The following is a 24,093-nucleotide window of genomic DNA, read 5'->3' on the forward strand; positions in this document are numbered from 1 at the left end:
CAAACTCTTTTTATTCTAACTTAAATATGAGGTAGGACTGGACTAGATTCAAAATCCAAGAGTCATAAAACAGTTAATAAGTTCTAGCCACTATAGAGGTCGCCTGTTTTTTCAATTAGCAATAATTGCGCTTCAGATAAAACTTCCTTGGCTACAATACTGTCACCACAGAGCTCCTGTTTCATTTCTGAGCTTATTTTCTCATCTCTAAAATGATACTACTTATTCTGGTATAAGGTTTGTTTTAGAAATTTCTACTCAAACTGTTAAAAGTGTGTGATACTGCAACTGTTTTTAGGATATGTTATGAAAATTGTAATTAAGAAATAGTACATCTTATTTGCACTAGCCCCACAGTATCTATCTAACCCAAACTCAACTCACAGATGAAATTAGGAGCTAAATTAGCTTCCGTTCTTATTTAAAAAAAAAAAAAGTTTAGTTCTATACTAAACTTTCTATATAGAATCGGAGAGAACCTTCAGTTCTCTCCGATTCTATATAGTTGAAGAAAGTTGGAGCTATCTTGTACAATTACAGTTTTGAAAGGCTTATGCTTAAGGGTATCTAAAACTCAAAAGTGGGTGTGGAGCCTAAATTAATTGATGGTTAATTTTTGTCATAACAGATTTCTTTGAAGACTGGAGCTGACAACACATGCTTGAGATTCATAAACAATTAACTACAAGTTATTTTCTCGTGTCAATGCCAGTTTTCTTATTAAAAAAGGAAAAAGTGTAAAAGAAAAACAAGTATAGCTCATACCTACATATTTCACTATCTTTCTGGTACAGCTAAGAGGATAATCAACCAGCACTTATCTCAAGAAAACTATGATCTCTGCTTAAGCAGATCAGAATGAAAGTACTATAACCTGGAAAGACTGCATATAGAAATTCTACAGGTGGGTTCCGGGCATAGTGATTAAAATTTAGCTATAAAAAAGCAGAAAGTCCATTCCAATAAGATTTTTATAATAATTAGTCACAAATTTTGCTAATGAGTAATTTTTATATTGACTTGGCTCAAACTTTGTAACGCCAGGGTCTTATCAACATCTAATTCTCCCTTCACATGATGTCATTAAGTTAAATAGGAGGGCCAAGATAAACTCTGATGATTTTTGAGGAAAAAAAGGGGGGGCATAACATAACTCTTATGGATTTAAAGACCATCATTTGAAATTAAGTTTGCCGATCTGTCTCAGGCCTCAAGTTTTTCCTAGTTTCATGCTTGTACTTAATTATTATGCAGGGCTCTAACTCTTAGCTTTCATAGATGGTTGAGAGAAGATGAAAAATAATTTGATAAACTCTGAATCACTGAGACTAGAAACAAGCTCCACATCAAAGGAGTATACTTTCAGGGTCTATGGGTGGCAGAGAGGGCGTTTGATTACCGGTACACTAACACTTAACTTATCTTTAGAAAATCAGGGCTCTAAAATTAGGGCTTTTAGTTTTTCTAACATGGATCATGTTCAACTTTAAATATGTGACAGTGAGAGCTGTAAAAACACTTGGCAAAAACTAATAAAAATTTTTAAAAATAAAATTTATGTTCAGCACTTGTCTAGCATAGAATCCTTATTTTTGCTTTTCATAAAATGCAACCGAGAATCCGCTTTACTTTCAATTATCTAATGCATTTATCCCCAAAAGAAGAAACATGCACAGGAACCTTTAATGTGAATGGCAGAGAAATGACCAATTTTAATAGCTTGGTTTTTCGTACAGAATCAATTTGAAAAGCAATTTACAATGCTGAAATCAGAATTAAACATTTTTGTCAGGACATTTTTCAGGTTTTAAAAAGTCTTTATTAGTTTTATCTTCCCTGGATGATAGGGTTCAGAGGCCAGACTTAAGCTACACAGCTCAGGCTGTACCAGAGGATACAACCAAATGTTTTAATTGATAAATTACTATCATAAAAATAAATTTTAACTGTGGACGTTTTTCAAGCAGCAAAACTGCCCATCTTTAAAAAACTGGGAACTGTAACAGCTCTTTTTCTGAACACGTGCCCCGATACTCTATCAAGGAGAAAAACTAATGAGATTTTAGGCATCGCATCGTTTTTTGTATTACTAATGCCTGCAGGTTTTCAGCGTTAGGTTTCTGTGTTAACCACGGCAGGGCCTAGGACGTGAGGCGGTTGCGCGTGAGCAGTATCTTTTTTTAACTCCAGCAAAAGCGCCGCAAAGAATTAATGCAAAGAGCTCGATTCACATCCTCCTAGCCCCTCCATCCATCCTTTACTTAGATGGTTTAATTCTGGCGGGACCGGGGCGGAATACACTGGTTCTGGAAGGACAGAGCGAGTGCGTGGGTGTGTGCGAACACTGCAGGAGGGGGCGGCAAGACGCGATCGCGGAGTGGGAGGGAAAGATGATGCCTCTTCTAGGGCGGGAAGAGACTACGAGAGGTAGCTGTTATGCATGACGGGGGCCGGCACACGCGGAAGATGGTGGTGGCCGCAGGGCAGGGTGATTGCAGGGGATTCCCTGTTGCGGGGACGGGGGCGCTCGGGGTCACCGCGGTGAACAATCCTGGAGCAACTAAAGGGGCGCGACACTGAACCCGGGAATTCCCGACGGAAAGGGAAAAAAGGGCGCCGAGAAACGGGGTTATTATGGGATGGAAGAGAGGGGCTCCCTAGGGAAAATTACGGGATCTCTCTCACCCGCCAATTGCTGTACAGTCTCTTCACTCTCCGGTAATAAGCGTCTTTGTCCAGAGTCACAGCCATAGCCACAGACGCCGCTACTCCTCGGGTCCCGAGAATCACGCGAGGTCCCGGCTCCGCCACCAGCTCTCGGCCCCGGAATCCCGCACTCTCCCAGTGACCCGGAAGTATCGACCTCAACGATGCCCTTTCCGCTTCCGGGTCCCGACAGCTTTTTTCTTTTTTTTTTTAAAAACCTCTTTCGTGAGATTAGGAGAAGAGAGTGTGCAGGAATCAACAAAATGTGCAAAGAATCTAGATTTTCGCGGGGTTTTGTCAATTTAGCAACAACCGCAGGCGAGCTGACGTCATCATGTGACGCTCTGCCCCCGCCCTCTCTGCTGGGCCGCAGTTTCCAGGAGCTCCGTTTTGCCCGAAAGGCTGCGTCTGGGCAATGCTGAGGCGGGAGGCCTGTGGTGCCAGCCCCGCCCCTCATAAACTGCTGCGCGAGCGTGGAATGGCCCCCACCCATCGGCACAGGAAAGGAAAGCATAAAGAGGGGTATATGGCGTGTGATGGGAGAGGGAAGACTACAGCCGTAACTGGGTACGTTCTCTTCCTAGAAATGGTAGGGAAGCAAAAGCCTCTGCTGATGCAGGGCTGGAAGGATCCTCTATGCCAGGATGCTGGGTTAGGGCTCCGCACCGACACAGCTCAAACCAGGGATAGGAAGCACACCCTCCTGATAAAACTATCCCCTGAGCTATAGGGGAAGTACTTCACCTAGGAAAGGGAAACGAAATGCCCAGGCTTCATCTGAGCGCTGGGATGGTAGGGGAAGGGCCGTAGGAAACAAATGGCTTGAGAGGATTCGCACAATCCAGTACCCGGGGCCCAAGTCGTGATGGTGCTTTTCCAGTCATTCAGTCTTCTTGCAGCAGTTCACGAAGTGACACCACTTATGGCTTCAGTTAATTCGAAACAAAATGTACGTGGTTCTTGCCAAAATTCATTCTTCTTATTTTTTCTAAGAACTTGAGTTTGAATCTGAAACAATGTTTTGCCTCCTATTTAGCTTAAATCATTCCTTTGCCTTGAGCAAACTGAACAGCCTACACAAATCCTTTAATGGAGTACACATGACTTCTCTGCCTTTTCCAAGTTAACTTTGCACGAATAGTAATGAACTTTCAGAGAGTGGTGTTGAATTGCCCATCATGAATATCAACTCCTAAAATTAACATTGATACTGGCTTTGAACAACTATAGAACCAGGGAAGAGTGGAAAAGGATTAACTTAAATTTATTAATGCCAAGGGAAGGAAGGTAACAGTTCCTGACCCTCCAGCTGTATCCACAGTTCGGCCAGGAACAGGCTCTGCCAGAGGCCAGGGCCAGCGCTACATAGTCTGTGGTTAATGGAGGTGTATGGGGAGGGGTGAGCGTCTCAGCTGCTCTAGTCTCCTTTCCTTCCCCAGAAATGAGGAAGTGGTCATGTATTATTTTCGGAGTTCCCCTGCCCACCCAATCTGCTCAAATTTGGAAGCAATCGGGTACAAATTTTCTTTTTCCTTTTCACCTCCTGGAGTCCTGGGTTTCCCCACATCTCCCCTGCCCCTCCCACTTTTCCATAGTCCAAGGGCCGGAGTAAATGAAAATACAGCAGCCACCCAAGTAATGGGGACCATGCTGGGGCTTCAGTCATCAGCATCTTCGCTGGAGTCTGAGTTGGCTGGCATCATAGGATCATCAATGAGTGAGAAGTCCCTTTCTGAGCTATCATAGCCCTGAGATAAATCATCATCATCTTCATCCTCATCGTCCTCGTCCTCCTCAGGTTGCAGTGGTGACAACCTCAAGGCAGTAGCAGAGGTGGTAGTGGCTGGTGAAGAAGGGTAGCCAGTGGCTCTCAGGCCTGGATGGTGATGGTGGTGATGATGGGGGTGGGGGTGGTGGTGGTGGTGATGAAGTATGGTGCTGGAGTCTACATGAGGGGATGATGCTGCACCACCCATCACAAACGGCATAAAAGGCAAAGATGCAGAAGTGGCACTGCTGTGACCCAAAGAAGACACAGACTGCAGGCCACTACTGCTGTGCTGGAAGGTATTATGCAGAGATAGGGACCCCGTGCCTCCACCCTGCATCAGGGCCATCATCTTAGAAAGGTCTGGTCGCATCCTACGGGCTCGCTTCTTGCTGTTATCTGGAGCAATAGGCCCTGGCAAAACCCGGTTGAATACAGTTTCGGCATGGTGACTCTGGGAGGAAGGAACAGAAAAAGATAGTAGAAAGAAAGGGAAAAAAAAACAGAAGTCAACAAAGTCCTAGCTTGCAAATGCGTTTTTCACTAAATCTATCTTTAGACAGGCAAAACAATGGTAGAGGAGGCCTTACAGAAATGGGGAGGAGCAAATGCTGGACACGGTTGATCAAGTCTGATACTGATTGATACAAATGTAAAATTCAGAGTTTTGCTTTATCCATGACTATAATATACGATTACTCGGGCCAACCCCTTCACAAATGCTTAACTTTGTTAATGAGGTACCAATTGTCTGAGTTTAATGCCAGTTTACCCAGTATTGCACTTAGGGGCACTAGAAGGAATAATTTCCAGCCTCAGTGAACTTAACCAAAATTTAGAGTCAGAATGTTTAGAAGAAGTAATTTAAAATTCAGCAGACATGTACATTTTTTATCAATGTGAAAAACTTAACATTAATTTGGTAAGGATCTAGCCATAATCTTTTTGACCTCTCTTGAATTTACCCCACTCTGATGCAATAATGAAGGGTAGGATTGTAAATAACAGTATAGTTGTGAGGCAATTCCTTATCTAAACCTAACACCTAACATGAGAATACACCTTTCTGACTTGGAAAAACAAATATCTCAAAACTCTATGTATACGCTGTAAAAATATTACAGCAGCACCTAAACTCCCTGCCGGCCTCAGTAATAAAGTACATAGTGCTGGAAACCCCATCAATTCTGCATTAAAAATTCTGTACCAGTCATATATTATGATTTTTTCTGATTTCCTATGATCCTTTCTTCCTTAGAAGGAAACTGACTATAAAGAAGTAGCAAAAGTACTTGAGATAAAAACAGGTAATACTATTTTTAGGATTAAAGAAGGAGAAGCCTTTTTTACAGGCTGCTCTATAATGTTAAATTTAAGACAGAGAAGGTACCAGCCTTCTAGCCATCAGCCTCTCATATCAACCATTCTGCTTATTATACTCTTGGTCTTGTGGATGCTAAGAGAGAAAATTAAAACATTCTTCTACAGTAGCAATATTTATATGAAACTACTTTCACCAATATAAAAGTAATAAGCCTCATAAATTCACATCACAAATATATATTATGTGCAAAATAATATTCTCAGAATTTATTAAATGCAAAAGATAGGTATTGTTCATTTGGAAATCAATTTTGTTAAAAGAAACTACATGGTTTTATATGTATCACATGCATAAAAGGGTGTAAATAAAAGATCAAATGGGAAATGACTAGATAAAGTGGGTTTAGGAGAGTGCTAATCTGTTTTTAAATGAATGCTTACCCAACCAAACCATGATTTATATATGTTTAAAAAATACAACTATTGCCCAAAGTAAGGCAAACACAGCCAAGAGAAACTTTTGCAGTTATGTTTTGGTGGAAAAGATTATGGGTACTTAATCTACCAAATGCCCTATAACCATGATAAAACAGAAATATTTGACCAAATTGTTATAAGCTATAAAACGTGGTTTCTTGTCCTTTTTCCATTACTGGAATATTATTAGTAATATTAGTAAGGTTGGGAGACTCCATGACTGTTTACCTTAGTAAGCCTCTAAATCATCTCTAAAACACACAGAATCATAAAACTTTTTGAGATTATCTACTTCAAACCCCTCACTTTTCAGGATGAGAAAACTGAAAGGGTTAAAGGATTTGGTAAAAATCCCTTAGCCAGTAGAAGAACAGGATAAGGCCTTGAATGTTCTAACACATCTTACTAATTTTTATTTTTTAATATGCTTACAGTGTTGAAATTAGTTTTTAGAATTTTATGTTCTTCTAAAGATAACGATGCCACAGGACAATAAAAATACTCTAGTTTCCTTATTGGTGAACTAAAGATAAATTTTCTCAAACATTAACTGGAAAAAAAGTAAAGAACATTAAATAATTTCTCCAGTCACATCTAGTGTGGGAACAGAGCAGCAATGCCTCAGTCTCACTCACCTTTTTTCCATTCCTAGAGTTAGCAGTCTGTACTGGTTCCATTCCCAAACAGTTCAATTCTGCCTTATTATTTTTTTTACATCTCTGCCACTTCTGTTTTCTGCGATCCTCCATATACTGCAATAGAAAAATATCAGTTACCCTAGAGAAATAAAAATCCTCTCTGGAGTAATTATTATGGTACTAGTGTCTAGTCTGACAGTAAATGCTTATTGTGTGGGTAAACAAAAGATTAGTCCTAGTGGAAAACTGCCATTAAGCAGATCTCTCCAAAACATTTAGGTGTTTATGTAATAGTTTAATAGTAAATATTAGCCTAGCATTTAGTTTAAAAAGTATCTCTGACAATATTTTATTTTGATCCTTACAACTCTGAGGTAGGATGACTGGGTACTACTACTCTTGTTTTGCAGATGCAGAAAAAATGACTTAATATGGCATGCTTCCTTCCTCTCGCACAGCTTAAAAACCAAGGGAATGACTTTAAATCTTGCTGGATGGAAGTGCCACTCACCGCTAGAAATCGGGGATCGACAGCGAACTCTGGATGACCCTGTAACCACATCTCCAGTTCAGCCCGGCGAGGGGCATCCTCACCCACCAGCAAAGTACCATCCACCTTATTGATGACAGGGATCCGGGTCTCCAGGTCCACATCAAGGTGATTAGGCTCTTCCATGCATTCCACCTCCAGCTGCAAACCCAGAATCCACCCCCATGAGCACATACTCTCCTCTGGGGCAAGGAGAGAGGGGGAGCAGAGCCAATGGTAGCCATAAAATAACTCTAACATATTCTAGTCCCTCAACCCAACTGCCTTAATCAATTACTTGGAATAAAAAGATCTTGTCTAATCATCATTTTAAAGACTTTCTCTACCACTCACCTCGACTAGCTTCTTTCTATTCCCCTTCTTCTTATGAAACAGAGGATGTCCATCTCCCATTACTCCATTAGCCATCAACTTGTGCTTCTGGAATGTTAACTTCAATCCTTCCTCCTAGGAAGACAACCCACCCACCCAAGACGTCATATGGCACATGTTTTTATGGTAAAGTTTAAGCTTTGGGTGGCTTGGGGTAAGGGTCATCCTTTGGCTCAATGATATTGAGAAGGCCACCTAACTAAAAGTAGAAATTAGAAATGTAACAAAACTTAAATACTATTTCTTTAGAAAGATTTCATTTCTTGGCCTAGTGCCCCTCAGGTAGCTTTAAGAGAAGTAGAATTTATCTCAATAACACCCAACACAGGGTAAAACCCCCTATCTGGTGTTTCAGTATTAGCATGGCAACTCATCACAGGGGCAAAACTCCTGATAGTCCCATCACATACTAATTGAAGAAAATTTTCTTGTTGAGTACTTAATGATTAGCTAATAATTTCAACATGAACAAGTTCAGGAAAAATAAAAATTTCCATCTATAAAATATAAAACACTGATTTAATGTCAGTATGAATAACTCCTTAACTTAATAAAGGCCCATAATACTTAGGTGTCATTTTAACAGCTTTCTCACAATTTGATTTCAATTTTTAAAAACTAGGTTTCTAGAATCTAGAAATAAGCCACCCAAAAGCTTTGTGTCATTTAAATGTCTTTCCAAAATATGGTTTCTTTTAACTAGTTCTCAGGAGATACAAGTCGAGACCCCTTCCTCTACTGCAAAGACTTTTCCTAAATGGATCTTTGTGAGCTCCAATTTTTTTCCTCTCATTTTTAAAGTTAGCTAACCAAATGAGTTTAGTATCCTGTCAGTGAAACTAGTTAGCAAGAACTATAGCCTCCTTCCCCACTTCCCAAAGCCTAAATGCTGAGCTTACATCTTTGATCTGAACCGTAAACTCTTTCTCATCCATGCCTCGGCGAAGTTTGGTAAACTGAGCTGCTGCTGTGGTGACTGCAGACACTTCCTCCTCTGCCATGGAAGCTGCACTGCTACTCCGTGGTGTGGGGACTGGAGAGTCACCATATTCTCCTGGAGTCAATGAGGGACTGTCTAGCAAGTGGTTGCTTGGCCCCAAAATTCCTCCTGTTACCATTTCCTGGCTCCGGCGGCTAGAAGGCCACTTCCCTGAGAGTACAGCCTGGCAGACGAGGTCAATACGGTTTATCAGGACACGATCCTGAGTGGGGAAAAAGAAATCAGTACTGGTTTTAAGGACTGAATAATTGCTATGTAATCCTGTGAAAAACAGTGCCGTTATTATAAGGATGGATAAAATCATAAGGCAGAAAAGAGGGAGATAAAGGTATCAGATTCCTAAGTCAACTGCAAAGAGTTTCATGAAAAAACAACACTAAACACAATCAAAGAAAACCAGAACCATCTGTTCCTTGTTCCCTGTATATGTTACACTGTATTTCTAGACTCTACATGTCCAGGAATGAGGCTATTACCTTGGGCCACTCAGAGGCTCTTTGTCTTTCTTGTAGCAGCAGAAGCTCAGGGGTCATTTGTTCTCCATCTTCATTTGGGAACCCATCTTGGGACATAGTGAGGGACAGGAGACTCTCTTCATCATAGAGCTTTGAGTGGGAACGGTCAGCAGCTAGAGATCATACAGGATGTGTGAGCAAAGATGAAATTAGTAATGTTATATAGCAATGGTATTATATGGGTTTTAAAAAAAGACTCAAAGAATAACAGGTTTGTTGTGATAGCACATCAAATCGAAATCCAAATCTCTCTCAGAGAATGCGTTTAGAAGAGAAAGAGCAGGGAGGGGGAAAACAGGGAAGAAGGCCAACAGCCTGTCCACATGCACTCACTTAGCTTCTCTTCCTTCTCGTCCTCACTCTCATCAGTGCTGGAGCTTGAGCTGGATGAGGATGAGGAAGAAGAGGATGATGGTGACAGCTTGCTCAAGTCCAGCTCAGAGTCTGAATCATCCTCATCCTCCAGTTTGACTGGTGGAACACTCCGGGAAACCAGAGGGGAAGGATCAGAGGGGGCTACTCGAATCTCATAGTCTTGTGGGGTTGGTCGGCTCCTGGCCACTACCTCATGCTCTAGCTTTAAAGTCAGACTCTCCAGACTGGGAACCTGGGCAGCTGTCTCCTCAGGTGGCTTTTCAACAGGAGCATCTGGGCGTAGGGACAGCGGTGAGGCAGTGCGCGAGGTATACTGCTGGTGTAGCAGTGGAGTAGAGCAGCGTGACAGGGATGGAGCTGGTGCTCCTGCCTGATGGTTCTGCATATAATTCATACGGGCAGCCAGAAAAGAGAAGTCTGGGTCCTGCATGATGTTGCAGTCTGTTTGGCTCACCCCATGGCGGGCTGCCCCTCGTAGAAGCTCCCCATCATGACGAATGGGCTCCCACCACTTGGGTAATTCGGGACCTGGAGGCTGACATAATGCCAGTCGATCTTCCAAAAGGGGGTGGCATAAAACTTGTTCCCGTAAGCGTCGAAGCAATTCGATACGATAGAGAGTCCGTGATGCCCTCTCCTCAGTGATGGGCTCAATAAACAGATTCGGATCCGGGGGCTCTGCAAGAGAGTGGAAGGAAAAATGAACCAAGAGCTGGCTCTGTTGCCATCCATCCCTGCTCATCCAAGAATCTACAGGCTTACCATCTCCAGCTGCTGGGGGGAGGCGGCATACTTGACGGCACATGGCCACAAAGCCATGGAAGTACTTGGTAAGGCTTTCATCTGTTTTTTTGTCCAGTCGAGCAAAAGTACGGAAGCGATCCCAATGGAACTGCATAGTGTCAGGGTCATACTCCACACCAAAGGTAGACACAACTCGATAGAAATCAGTTTGTTCGCGTCTTGTCCATCTATAAAAGGAAGAGGAATCAGGCAACAGGATCAGGTAACAGTGATCAGAACACTGGGAAACTGGTTATTTCTTAGTGTGGCTTAGAATATCTGAATACACAAAAACTGAAAGTGGGTGGGAGGGGAGCACAGAAGACAGCAGAAGAGGTAGTTATAAGAGGCACTCTGTAACATGTAAGAATTTAAAAATCAGCAAGCTAAGGGGGAAAATGATACAAATAACTCAATGAGAATTGCTGCAGAGGAGATCTTCCCTAAGAGATGATTATGCACACAACTGAGGTCTACATGTAGAGGTGTAACAATCATGGTGAAAAAGATGGTCCCTCTGTAGGGAATTCCAAATAAATTCTTCCTAAGATACTTTTCAATATAAGGCCTATAGGTGAAGACAAGCTTACAGCTCAACCCAAATTCCCAGCTATATTTTACCGTTGCTGTTTCTCCCGCCGTGCAATTTCTTTTAGCTTGAAGGCTGCCTCGCAACGCCGCCGTCTCCGGTCCCCACGTTCTGCAGCCTCTATCTTCATCTGTTCCCTCTTGTAGCTGCGCTGATAGGCTGTTACTAGGCGCCGAAGCCTAGCTGTCAGAGCAGAGCCTGGAGGCCAGAATAGATGGCCGGGCTGTTGGGTCACCTGGGCTGTGGGAAGCAAAACAGTATGACCAAGAAGTACAGGAAAGGTAGTAGAGATAATAATACTGGTATTTCAACCCACCCAAAGGCAAAGCTCTCAGAAATCCCAGGATAGGGTAGAATTCAGTTAATAATTCCCCAACCCCAGCACCCCAAATTGTACTAGTTGACCTAGAAATTTACCTTCATCTCCATCAATCACTGAGATCTCCTCATCCATCATCATCAAGGGATCACCCTAGAGAAGGAGATCCACCCCACAGGATGGAGGAAAAAGGGAAAGGGGGGAGTTGGTACTCTGAAATCACTTTCTCATGTGTGTCCTTCTATGGCACCAAGGGATCAAGAAAAATCGCCAATGAAAGGAATCCTTACAAAAAATTGGAAGCAACCAACTAAAAGAATAAGAAAGTAGAACCTGCAAAGTCAATTTTTATTAATGACTTGAAGATAACAGGACTCAGGAATTTAGTAGTAAAATAATATACTTCACAGTCCACCTTGGTTCCCACCTCCTCCACAAAGCCATCCCTGATTTCCAGCTGGCATTACGATCTTTTCCATTAGTACTTTATATTCCCAAATGGTAATTACTTTCCAGTTTATAAGTTATTCAATATACTTCAGGATTCAGGGAATGGGAGAATATTTAGTTATTTAGTAACAGAAAGTAAACTTAAATGAGGTTTCCTCACCTCATCATCTTGGTCCTTTGGGGGACCCTGGAGTGGTTTATATTCAGGATCTTCACAATCCTTATCAAAGTCAACCCTAAAATTACCAAAGTATGAGAAAATGTTAACAATATACCTTCTTTCACTAAGAGGAACCTAGGATGAAGACAAGGCCAAACATACAATCCAGCATGAAATAGTCTTTTCTTTCATACTAGAACGAATGGCAGGCCAGGTGCTAAGTTTTGAGAAAGTTAGGTACAGCATCCAACAGAACAAAGAGCTGGGAGAAACTGACACTCTAAATAAAGTGCCACTCTAAATTGGTTTAATTTGAAATGAACATGGCCCCACACACTTCTTTTCTCTTGACAGCCCCTTTTATTTTTTAACCTATTATCCTCCTCTTTCCCAACTATTTACTTTTACTACTTTTTGAATGGTCCACGCCTGCTTATTTTTATTACTTTGCTCTGCTGAGCAGAAGGATAATATAATAAATGATTTGTTTAAAATGAATAAATGACCCAATATCCTTTGAGGGTCTATCACTATGCAAAGTGAAGTTGTGGTCATCAAAGAGAAACCTCTCAATCGCAAAGGAGTGGGTGGGTATTCATGAACTAAGCCAACTCTTTCACATGCCCCTCAGGTTTCCACGTGAGAAGTTTTGTTAAACTCACGGACACCCAAACCAGGGCAATACTGCCCTACCTGGTGGCTCAGTATTAGCATGGCAACTCATCATTGAGGCATGTATCCAGGCAGAGTAAATCCTTTATGGGTCAGCCACCATTGGGAGATGACAAACCAGAGCTAAAATTTCCTGAGTCTCTACCCCATAGTGGCATGGAAGAACTGCATGACTATTGTCTTTCAAGAGGACCAGTTATCCTCTCCGCTACTATGGCTGTACAGAAAAACATTGCAAAGAAAACTGAATAAAACATCAAATAAGCCATTTAGGAGTAACATTAATTTTCACCCGTAGTTACATCTTATGGCGACATATGGTTTAAGGCCAGTTTATGGAGTCCTCTCTGCTAGTCCTACTCTTTGTTAAGAATTTATCATTCACGTGTGTAATCACCATTAAGAATCTCAATGGTTCAATTGAGGCTAGTGTTATATCTTAGCACAAGCAACTAACAACCTTCATAGGGAGAACTCGGAGCTTTAAAAGAACTGAAAGTCAATGCTTACCCTTCTACTATGTCAGAGAAATTATCCAACACTCGATGTTCTGCTGCAATAGCTTTGTCATCCGGTCTGCCAGCCTTTTCTAGGAAGCATAAGGCTGGGTCTGCCCTCATAGTATTATATTTTTCATAGCCTAGAGAAAAAGCCATAAATTGAAGAGAATCATGGATTTGTTTTTGCCTTTATGCATACTTTGTATGCCGCTGGAGTAATTAGAGTATATGGGCTACTTTGCTCACAATGCAAAATACAGTTTAAATAAAATGGCAATGGATTTACATAGCCAGTTAAATGGTAATCTTTCTATTATTATCATTCTTACCACACAGACGGAGAAACTAAACAAGTTATTTAGGAATAGGTCACACATTTCAAATGAAGGATAAAAAACTTGTACCTGCAAACACACACTGAACTTTTGATGAATGGTGAATGAATGAATGAACACTTCAGGATGTCTGGACTCTTCTAAACCTCTGCCTCACAAGTAAAGCTAAGACCGCACATGCTAATGGTTTTTCTTGTCCCACTGAACTTACCAAAAACATGTGGATCAGTGCTATTACTTATGTTTTAAAGAACTAAACAGAAAAATATTTTTAAAAAAGAACTGATATTCCAATTCACTAAGTTAGTGGGCTGGAACTGAGTGCTCACTGCTCTTAACGCTTGGGATTTATTAGGCAAGATTGAAAAGGAAGTATTCTCCCTTATTATACCCTGTTTCTGTTTCTCATTTAAACACTGTTGTTCATATCTATATCAGAGTGACTGCTGAACATTCAGACAAATGAGATGTTATACAAATAGAACCCTTTCAGCAAGCCACAGGAAAGTCATACAAATTAAACATGGCTAATAGGAGTGAGCATATATTAATTACCTCCCTGATTTGTAGAACTTTAACTTAGATGCCACAAGATACAGATTGGTAATAGTTATTAGAGAATAGATGGGAGACTCCCTACCTCGATATTTAACTACTCATCTGGTCTTTCTTAAATATCTATTTATAGGGATAAACTGCTCTGCTCTGGATATTTAAGAACCAGTTTCCCAGTCAAACTTAAGTTTATTGAAGATCAATCACAGAACTCAGTTATTGGTCTTGAGCATTTTGATAAATGTTCCATCTGTGGACAGATCTACACCAGGAAAGGAATAGATTAAGAGAAGGTACTTACCATGCTTAAAGACACCAATGAGCAGGGACTTGTCAGCCTCACTGTCCCACCATGTTGTTGGAACCTCCAGCTGATCCACTACTGGGAACCATATGTCAATCTCGCTAAAAGTATAAGAGCAGTCACCACAGTAATGAAGAAAATTAAAAATGATAACTCTTGGCAAGATTATTACAAGTATCTTCTTTTACCTATTAATTTAAATGCTCATGCAGCTGCCTATTTCCTTCCACTGGTATCAAGTGTAGAATTAAAGACCTAATATATAAATTTTAATTATCAAGTATACCAAAGATAGTATAAAATAAGTAAGCCAATCTTTTCTTAAATAAGGTAGGGCACGAAAAAAAAAATACAACATAAATTTACCTGGCAATAGCACCCCCTAACACCTTCTCTGCCTGGTCTCCAATCACCTCCTGTCTTAGATAGTACAGCATTCGTACCCGCAACAGCACCCTAGAATGGAGAGAGGAAGAGCTGGCTCAATTTAGCATAGAAAGTTTGATGTGGAAAATACTTTAATCTTTGCTAAATTCCATCCTTACTTGTTACACTGATGTTTCAAGTGCTTCTTATAACTTTCATCTTGGAACAGAGTATCAGGATTATATTTCCGGATCCAATCTGCCTTATGGATATCGAAAGTGCTTTGTGACTTTACCTTTTTCCCTTTGCGTCCACGTGGCACAGGAATAGATAGACCTGGGAAAGGGGAGACATTAAAGACTTGGATTGAGAAAACCCCTTGGACCTGAAAAGGATTAGATAACCTACAGAAAGATGAAAAGTAAAAAGCTGATAATTACCTGAATGATTCTGCAATTCTTTTGTCTTGCCATTTTCAGCAGGGCTAATCAAGTCCCAGATGAAGCCTTTGATATTTTCATCCCCACGATAGTGTAGAAGACAGTAAACGAGGATGGCTCTGCAAATTGTCTCCACATCTCGTTCAGTCATGCGTCGCTTGAAGCGTCCATGAGACAAGATATCTCGCCACCGTCCCCAACTAGAAAAACAGAAAAGGAAATTATATTACTCTTTTCTTGGGGACTCTAATTCAATGATATTCTCCAGTCTCCCAGAATTACATATCCCAAAAGGTGAGAGAAAAACAGATCTTGGGAAAATATGGTAACAGAGAAAGTAGAATCAAGTTTTTCCCATTATCTCCTATTTGAAATCTTATTTGAAAGGCAACAAGGTGTCTTTCAGGATGGAGACGCACTACTTCCGATGGCAAAGTGGGTTCTTACCCATATACTAATAGGTGCTTTTCCACCCGAAAGCAGTCAGTGCGCCCATAGGTATGATGACGGTCATGTCGGCGAGAGCGTGGCCGCTCGTCGTCTTCACTTTCCAAATCAGAGAATTCCACCAGGTCATCATCTTTCAGAGTGCTGAAGTGGCGGGTCTGTTTTCGTACTCTAGGTGTGTCAATCACCAAGTTATTCTATGCAAAGAACAGAAGAATAAGTAACTTTCTTCAAAATATGATCATGGGAAAGGAATTTAGACAATTATGGATTGAAACAGCCTTGCAAGTAACATTTATAGACACTGAGTTTTTAGGATATGCAAAATAAGGGACTCAGGAAGCATAATTAAGTGACAGATATCTAAGTAGTTTCCTGGGGTCTACTAAGTAGGAAGTTTTTATAACAGCCCTTATATATAATAAACCATCATAAACCAAAGTCAGCATCTAAGAATCAGAGCAGCTATAAAGACTCTTGAAAGAACTATGTCATCTACCATATTTCCTCCCCAAAGGAAAAGGAAGTGTACCTTGCTATTGAGTAGATCCATGTCCAAGTCAGCCTTTTTGGCCCACTTTTGCCAAAAGTTGGGGTCATCCAGAGAAATATCTGTCCTGTTTTCAGAAGCAACAAAGCTTGCCTAATGAGGAACAAAGGAACAGAGTAAAGTTGACTGTAATACTTTTCTGAGCAATGGGAATTCAGTATAAACATTTAAACAATATATTTAAATTTTAGAAATTTCTGTCTTTATCTCTACTTCTCTAGCATCTGGCACAGATAGAACATACCTTGGCAAAGGTAGAGCCCTTTCCTTCAGACTCAATGGTGATGGTTGTGGTTCGTCTTAACAAGATCTGGTCAATATCCTCTTCACAAAACTTGGAGCCCTCATCGTCCTCCTCCATTATGGCTGCATATGCTCCTTTTCGTAAGAGATCTTCAATCTCTTTCTTGGAGAACTGCTGGATCTACAAAATCCAATAGAAAGATGAAAAGACTACCATGAGCTTATTATCTAACCATACCATAATATCTTAATTTGTTATAAGAAATAAAAATTGAGATTCGAAACAAAGTGGTCATATTCCAGTGCAAAAATAGCTGTCTCTCACTGTCAATATGACCTGCTATGCTACGAACATTATCTATAGACCAAGAGGACTCACTCCAGTAATGTTGCCATCCCGACCACTCATGGACTGAAGCACAGCCTTATCCAATCCCAGCTTCAGACTAGCCTTATCAAACATCTCTCTTTCATAAGAATTCCGAGTAATGAGACGGTACACCTTCACAGCTTTGCTCTGCCCAATTCGATGACACCGTGCCTGGGCCTAATTAAAAAACAAACAATGGTAGGAAACAGCAAAGTTAACATAAAATTGGTAGGGGAAGATAGAGGATAAGAGGGGACTCAGAATACCAATTCATATCTATGAAGCAGCTACGACATCAACTCAAAACCAAAAGTCTATTTCAAAATTTCAAAATGAAATTACTGTCCCATCACATAGACCAGGTGTTAGAACACTACAGTCTGCACGGCCACCTGTTTCTGAAAATAAAGTTTACTGGAACACAGCCCCACCCATTCATTTACATATTGTCTATGGCTGCTTTTGTGCTACAAAAGCAGAGGTGAGCACTTACAACAGAGATTGTATAATCCACAAAGCCTAAATCATTTATTGTCTGTGGTCCTTTCCAGAAAGAGTTTGCTGACCTCTGATCTAGATTGCCACCGCTAAGTCAACAATTCCATACTCTCTGTAGGACAATCCTTTCTGAGACCCTGATCCTGCTGAAAACGTCCTACATTAGGTAGTTAGTCCCTAAGACAATTTCTTTTACCTGCAGGTCATTTTGTGGATTCCAGTCTGAATCAAAGATGATGCAGGTATCAGCAGCTGTGAGATTAATACCAAGACCACCAGCTCGGGTGCACAGCAAAAAGACAAAGCGGTCTGAGTCAGGCTTGCTGAAGCGGTCAATTGCAGCCTGTCGAAGGTTACCTCTAACTCGCCCATCAATACGCTCATATAAGTACCTGTACAGGTGTCATAGAAAAAAAAAAGTTAATTGGCTAAGTAGAAAAAGAGACAATAGCAGACTAGGATCAATACCAGTACCTCCATATCTCTAGTTGATCAAAAATCTTATCAGAAAGTTGAGAATGAGAGTCTTAAATATTTCTGTTATCCTGGGCCCTCTTACTTTTTGCAACTTTATGAGGATACAGTAAAAACAAGGCAAGAGATCACCCTTTTCTCACCTTCTCTGGATCAGATAATCCTCTAGGATATCTAGGCAGCGTACCATCTGGGAGAAGATCAGAACTTTATGGCCACCAGCTTTAAGTTTTGGAAGTAACTTGTCAATAAGAACCAATTTGCCAGCTGAACGAACCATGGCCTGCAAGTGGAAGTCATGAGGTATAATATGGCAAGCTTCTCGAAATTCTGTTAGGATTTTTTCTTCTGCACCTGCCAAAAGAAAAATCAAACTTGATGGTGAAATTCAGGAAAACATACTAAGGCTACAGTTTATTTAACTGAGATAAGGAATAAAATTAAAAAACAAAACAAAACAAAACAAAAACGACAACAACACAAGAGTGATTTGACTTAAGATCACCTTATCAAGCACACAGAATTTCAGCACCCCCAAAATCTTAAATCATCTTCAATTTTGTTATACCAAATACTCCAAGTAAGGCTTAAGATTGTAATTGGGTAAAGAATATGTAAATATGTGGACAAAGACATGCCAACTACTATAACTACTCTACTGTTCCAAAACAAAACAGCAAATGGAGTACCAGTGAGAACATTTATCCAGAGAACAGAATGACTTGTTATTCATAAAATTCTAAACAGCAAATCCTATTTAATTTTGTAGATTATGCAGGCTCAATGGGTTAGAAAGATATTCCATATGAGAACTGTTTCAAAAGAACCCCGCCTTCACCCAAATTAGGCTGGATCTGTCAATGCATTTATTGTTCCTGAGGAATATCATTTACAAAGTAAACAGGTAATACAGAAAGGGCACAGAAAGTAAACAGATAATCTAGAAAGTCCCTCACCATTGATAAGATATGGGTGGTTGCAGCATTTGCGCAACTCCATCATTGTGTTGAGTAGATTAGGCATGTTAGTATGACCTGCCCCTTTGGAAAGAAAGGAGAAATTCTTCTCCAAAATAGCCCTGTAGTATTTCTTCTGGATGTTGGTCAGCTCTACTTCAATAATAGTTTCCTGTTTGGGTGCCAGGTTTTTTTCAACATCCTCTTTGAGTCTTCTCAGCATCATTGGCTTGAGAATGGCTTGTAGCTTTTGAACCTAATACAGAGAGAAAAGAAATCAATAACATGAGGACAAACATTCCACATTATATGGAAACATGGAGAAATACAATGAGTTTTTCAGTATCTGAAAAATACAGATTTTGGACAATGCCACAAATGATGTAGGCACAAGGTTATGCGAACTTCAGAAAAATCCTTAATGCCTATGGCAATAGTTGTGTGTCTAGTACAAACTACACCTTTTTTGTTTAGGGTTAGTACTTGATCAGAAACAGATTTCCTACCTGTTCCTCTGTCTTGAGATCCCCAAAGTCCTTGAGGAACTCTGATTCTGAGGGAAACTGTGACGGTTCCAAGAAATGAAGCAAGCTAAACAGCTCCTCTACAGTATTTTGCAATGGTGTTCCTGTGAGCAGAACTTTGTGTTCCTAGAAATGGAAAAAATAGAAGAATGAGAAAATTCAAAAACACGAAGGACTTCTAGGGTTTTCTATCAAGAATATAATTTTAGCTTTCTTTTCTTTATCTATAAAATTATGGGAATGAACCAGATTACTGTCTTAATTTTTCTTTCACTTGCTCCCCTTTTTGATAAACACAAAACATTCCAGAAAACCTCTATTAACATATTGAATTAATTTAAACGTTATAAACAAAGAAAGAAATGTTTTTTCTAATTACATATGCTTCTCCACACTCAACTCCCCACAGATATCCTAATATGTCCCCCTCTAGGGAATGTACCTGTGCTGGATTAAATATGGCCATTAATTCTTTGTAGTTCCTCCTATTAAGGTTCACCCCTTGAATCTGGGCTTGCCTTGTGACTTGCTCTGACAAAGAGAATGTAGCAGAAGTGATACTGTGTGAGTTTCAGAGCCTATAACCTCAAAGGCCTTGTAGCTTCTGCCTTTGCCCTCTTGGAACACTGCCTTGACTACCCACGTCTGACCTACTAGAGGACAACAGGCCATATGGAAGATGACCCAGGTGCCCCAGCCAACAACCAGCACCAACTGCTAGCTGCAGCTGTGTTACTGACTCCAGGCAAGACCACCAAAAAAAGGACTAGCTGAGCCCAGCCCAAGTTGCTGAGCTAAAGAATCATGAAAAATACATTTGTTGTTTTAAGATGCTAAGTTTTGGAGTAGTTTGATATGCAGCATTAGGTAACTAATATAGTATCTCACCTCTCTACCTGGCTGAGAACCACTAACCTACAGTTGTCTTCTAATTCTAAAATTTATAACTGTTTAATGACTCTCAGGTGATCATTCCCATAGGCAATACCCACCACCCAATACCAAGATTTTCATTCTATTTTCTTCTCTGCTCTATTAGGATTATATTAATTCCACAGGAAATGTGTTAATTCCAAGTGCCTCTGCTTACGAGAGAAACTCACCAGGTCCATGTGCTTGAGACTATCAAGCAGCTTGCAATTACGGTTCTTTAATCGATGGGCCTCATCAATGATGACACAACGCCATTCAATCTCACGAAGCTCAGGACAGTCTGACAAAATCATCTCAAAAGTGGTGATCAGGGCATCAAACTTGTATGCACCTGGGATGAGGCGACCCTAAACATGAAGGCAGTAAAATCAGAAAAGGCCTGAAATGTACTTAAATGAGGAGCTTTTCTGAACTAAATAGTCTCTTTTCTATATTCAGGAAAGCCTAGCAGGAAATATGAACTGCACCACCACCCTCCTCCGCTGCTGTTTTTCCTCCTGATAAACAGTGCCACATCACTCAATGTAAGACACATTGCCTCCTCAACATGTTCAGCTTCTTGGGAAAAATGACAGATCTCACTGAATAAAGCTAGACATTTTTGACTCTATAGAATGCTTAGCTCATGTATCTCAGCCCTAGATTATTTGTTGGTTAACAGTGAAATTCACAAATGTTAAGCATTGCTGAAACATATACGACAAAACTAAAAGGGAAAGTCACTAATATAGTATATGGTAATACCGGTTACTGTCTAAAAATGGACAGAAAAACTGAATCGTCTTAATAAAATTAAGAGAAGCACAATATAACGTGAATATATTTGGTTTGGCAGAAATAAAAACCACAGAAAACTAATGATAGAAAAACAATTCATAAAATCTGATGTTAAGAAAGGATGGATAATTCAAATTACTATTTTCAAATTTACATAGAAGGAACTGATCTTGATGAAAAGTCTAAGACTTTAAAAAAAATTAAAAAAAAAAAAAAAAGGAAATGGTTTAAGGTTCACCACCATATGGATCAAGAAATTAAAATGGCTAAACGAATTTCATTCTGGAAAATACTTTCTTGATGAAAAGTCATCAATTCTGGTAAAATTCTATTTAAAATGTATGTATTCATAAGAGTCAGAACTTCCACTGGATCATAATGTCCCCTGGATCAAAAGAGCAAAGTCAAAAAACATTTTGTGCACAATCCAGAGAAAACTGCCTTAAGACAGAGAACCTCAGTAAAAATCTTTTATTCATATTAAAGCCTCTAACATATCAGATACCTGGGTCCACTTTCTCTAAACCATACATTCACATGACATACAACTCACCCGTGAATCTTTGCAGTACATTTCATATTGCTGAATCATCTGCCGGCTGGCCAGACTGCCATGGTACACAATAGTGTTCATCTCTGTCCATGTATTAAATTCTCGCTCCCAGTTAGTAATTGTGGACAGTGGGGCAATGACCAGGAAGGGGCCATGGATTCCTACATTATATACCTCCTGCAAGAAGGCAATGGACTGAATAGTTTTGCCCAATCCCATTTCATCAGCCAGGATGCAGTTCTGCCTGCAGATTAATCATAGAAAATGAAAGGCATGTCAAAAGTAACATCTTTTAAAAAGAACATAAAAAGAACTGTTTAAACAGAAAATGAATAAAAATAATCCTGGACTAAATAAGCCTGTATTTATGGGCCCATTCTCTTCTTTACCTGTTATACCAATTAAAGAGCAGCCAATTGACCCCTTCCAATTGATATTCCCGTAACTGGTTTCTGTTTTTATACTCATGTGACAGCTCCAACTTCTTCCAGGCATTTGCCTGTGGACGATTCTAAAAAACAGGAAATTTGAATAAAGAGGGTGAAGACATTAATAAAATTAGGCGAACTTATTAGGCAGTTCTAGTAGTTGAAGTTAACTCAAAAACATTACTGCTTGGATTAAAATGTTAAATATATTCAAATTCATGAGTTTATAAAGATACTTTTTAAAAATGGAAAAAAAAAGAAGAAAAACCCCCTGGTCACTTGTGGAAAATTCCAGGAAACTACTTCATTATTTTGAAAACTAGGAAATAAGGAAAAGAATAAAGCACTTGTCTCCCTTTCCTATACCATCTGTACCTCAGGGTAACTAAATAGTAGGTAAACATATTTCTTTTCAGAGAAAATCTGGCTAATAAAAAAAATGACAGAATTAAAATATCACCATTTAAAATCCTTAAAAAAAAGATCTAGATGATGATGATAAACAGCAGATAATATTACAAAAAACAACTGGGATAACCACCTATGAAGCAGCTTTAGTGGTCTCCCTTCCCCATCTGATCAAGCCTCTAAAACAGTGATATCTAATAGAACTGTCTACAATGATAAAAAATGTTTTACAATTAGCCACATGTAAATATTTAGAATTTAAATGTAGCTAGAGGCTACATGTTGGATAGCAGAGCTCTAAAAAGTTCTAATGTTTAGTGCTGTTCTACATCTAACCACTATGTGAAATATAAGGGACATAGAACATGTTAAAAGGTTCAAAGGGGAATGCAACTGGCCCCTCAGATTATGGAAAATCCTAGATGTCAAATCACCTGGTTTGACAGGTGACCAAGGAGGGAGAAAATGACCAAGGAGGGAGAGGAAATCAAGGGAAACTGTAACAGGTTTGAGACATATTAACCAATAGCAATATATGGACATTATTTAGGATCCAATTCAAACAACTTAAACAAAAATTATACAGTGACTGCTTATTTGATAATACTTAGGAATGGTGAAAAATTTTCAGGTATATATGGTATTATCTGTCTTTAGATATAAACACTAAAATATTTACAGATGAAATAAAGGAATCTGGGAACAGATTCTCTGAGAAACACTCTGAGAAACAGGAAAATAAATGGTTAGAGAGATACATGAGAGAAGGTTGGCTATGTGAAAATTGTTAAATGGGTACATTATACTACTTTTTCAATTTTTGTAATATGCTTGAAAATTTCCATAATAAAAAGCTAAAACAGTATCATAAACTTCTATGGGGAAAAAATTAAGTCAATGCCTATGTGGACTTTATCCTCTAAATGCCAATGTACTTACCACCCTTTTGAGTTCTGGATGCCTTGACTGGATCCGTTTAAATTCTCGAATCTTGCCCTCATCAACGTCTTCTTTCAGCTCCCATGTACTATCCTCATAGGGCAGAGAGCACCATTTCACCAGGTAATAAATTACAGGCTAGAAGAGAAGAAGCCAAAACCTTTATAAACTGATTCTGTGTTCTATGCTGTGGTTAAAGGATAAATATTTGACTACAGAATCAGATCGCAAAATGTCAATACCTAAAAAAGGTGCTAAAGAAGAGAGGCTGAAAATGCCAACCACAGTCTCACCTGCTGATGCACTGACTATACTATTCATGGTTTTGATTATTTTTCCAGGCAATTTATCAGGATCTGTTCTAAAAGTGAAATTTCTAACCAGCAGTTTCTGGAACAGTAAGCACTGAAACAGTATGCTCATCAACCAAGAAGATGCAAAAACTTATTTTCCTATATTGTGTTGAATTAGGTTGAAATTACCACGTGTTCCATATTCTCCTGGCACTAAATCTGATACAGTGGAAGCCAGGTTACTTTTAGAAGTGAAGAACAAGTTAACCCCATAGGAGTCCAGCAGGGCTGAAATCAGTGGGCTTCTGAGCATCTGGAGCTCTGAGTGTAAATGCTACTTCAAAGAGCAATTATATGGTGGTAAGGAGATTTCCTTGTGAGCCTTGGAAAGCCAGGAGATAACTCTAAGAGGTGTCACTGAAGAGAGGGAACAAGAGTGGAAAGGAAGAATTGCAGAAGCTCCAACTATAATATTATGCTCTATGCAGGCATTCCACTTTAAG

The 24,093-nt window shown here is 39.8% G+C and overlaps 2 protein-coding genes and 2 non-coding genes across 14 annotated transcripts in view; all 4 read right to left on the minus strand.

Annotated features, from left to right (window-relative positions):
* SUPT16H (SPT16 homolog, facilitates chromatin remodeling subunit) overlaps positions 1-3,055 on the minus strand; it is a 35,206-nt gene extending 32,151 nt beyond the window's left edge. Inside the window, exon 1 of the mRNA XM_011382751.2 lies at positions 2,686-3,055. Within this exon, the coding sequence (XP_011381053.1) occupies positions 2,686-2,751 (66 nt within the window). The 5' untranslated portion in view covers positions 2,752-3,055. The remainder of the gene's footprint in view (positions 1-2,685) is intronic.
* Positions 3,056-3,949: 894 nt separating this feature from the next.
* CHD8 (chromodomain helicase DNA binding protein 8) overlaps positions 3,950-24,093 on the minus strand; it is a 52,213-nt gene continuing 32,069 nt past the window's right edge. For 8 of the 11 annotated variants that reach the window (XM_011382759.2, XM_023524703.1, XM_011382752.2 and 5 more), the window contains 28 exons: positions 23,298-23,435; positions 21,912-22,033; positions 21,523-21,766; positions 20,363-20,539; positions 19,242-19,385; positions 18,736-18,991; positions 17,923-18,133; positions 17,502-17,697; positions 16,817-16,984; positions 16,439-16,618; positions 16,177-16,287; positions 15,645-15,841; positions 15,198-15,397; positions 14,937-15,117; positions 14,758-14,847; positions 14,389-14,492; positions 13,208-13,337; positions 12,026-12,101; positions 11,514-11,568; positions 11,129-11,336; positions 10,487-10,695; positions 9,683-10,402; positions 9,311-9,462; positions 8,734-9,036; positions 7,796-7,909; positions 7,424-7,603; positions 6,910-7,026; positions 3,950-4,928 (listed from right to left, as the gene is read on the minus strand). In XM_011382759.2, the coding sequence (XP_011381061.1) occupies positions 4,365-4,928; positions 6,910-7,026; positions 7,424-7,603; positions 7,796-7,909; positions 8,734-9,036; positions 9,311-9,462; positions 9,683-10,402; positions 10,487-10,695; positions 11,129-11,336; positions 11,514-11,568; positions 12,026-12,101; positions 13,208-13,337; positions 14,389-14,492; positions 14,758-14,847; positions 14,937-15,117; positions 15,198-15,397; positions 15,645-15,841; positions 16,177-16,287; positions 16,439-16,618; positions 16,817-16,984; positions 17,502-17,697; positions 17,923-18,133; positions 18,736-18,991; positions 19,242-19,385; positions 20,363-20,539; positions 21,523-21,766; positions 21,912-22,033; positions 23,298-23,435 (5,547 nt within the window). In that variant the 3' untranslated portion in view covers positions 3,950-4,364. The remainder of the gene's footprint in view (positions 4,929-6,909; positions 7,027-7,423; positions 7,604-7,795; positions 7,910-8,733; positions 9,037-9,310; positions 9,463-9,682; positions 10,403-10,486; positions 10,696-11,128; positions 11,337-11,513; positions 11,569-12,025; positions 12,102-13,207; positions 13,338-14,388; positions 14,493-14,757; positions 14,848-14,936; positions 15,118-15,197; positions 15,398-15,644; positions 15,842-16,176; positions 16,288-16,438; positions 16,619-16,816; positions 16,985-17,501; positions 17,698-17,922; positions 18,134-18,735; positions 18,992-19,241; positions 19,386-20,362; positions 20,540-21,522; positions 21,767-21,911; positions 22,034-23,297; positions 23,436-24,093) is intronic. The other 3 variants (XM_011382757.2, XM_011382760.2, XM_011382758.2) reach the window with 3 other exon arrangements.
* LOC111732769 lies at positions 8,108-8,216 on the minus strand. Its single transcript, XR_002777699.1, has one exon. It is a non-coding gene; the product is annotated as a small nucleolar RNA U6-53/MBII-28 (small nucleolar RNA).
* On the minus strand, positions 12,648-12,757 carry LOC111732768. The gene has a single exon (XR_002777698.1). It is a non-coding gene; the product is annotated as a small nucleolar RNA U6-53/MBII-28 (small nucleolar RNA).

Source organism: Pteropus vampyrus, unplaced genomic scaffold, assembly GCF_000151845.1.
Source record: "Pteropus vampyrus isolate Shadow unplaced genomic scaffold, Pvam_2.0 Scaffold488, whole genome shotgun sequence".
NCBI classification, from domain to species: Eukaryota; Metazoa; Chordata; class Mammalia; order Chiroptera; family Pteropodidae; genus Pteropus; species Pteropus vampyrus.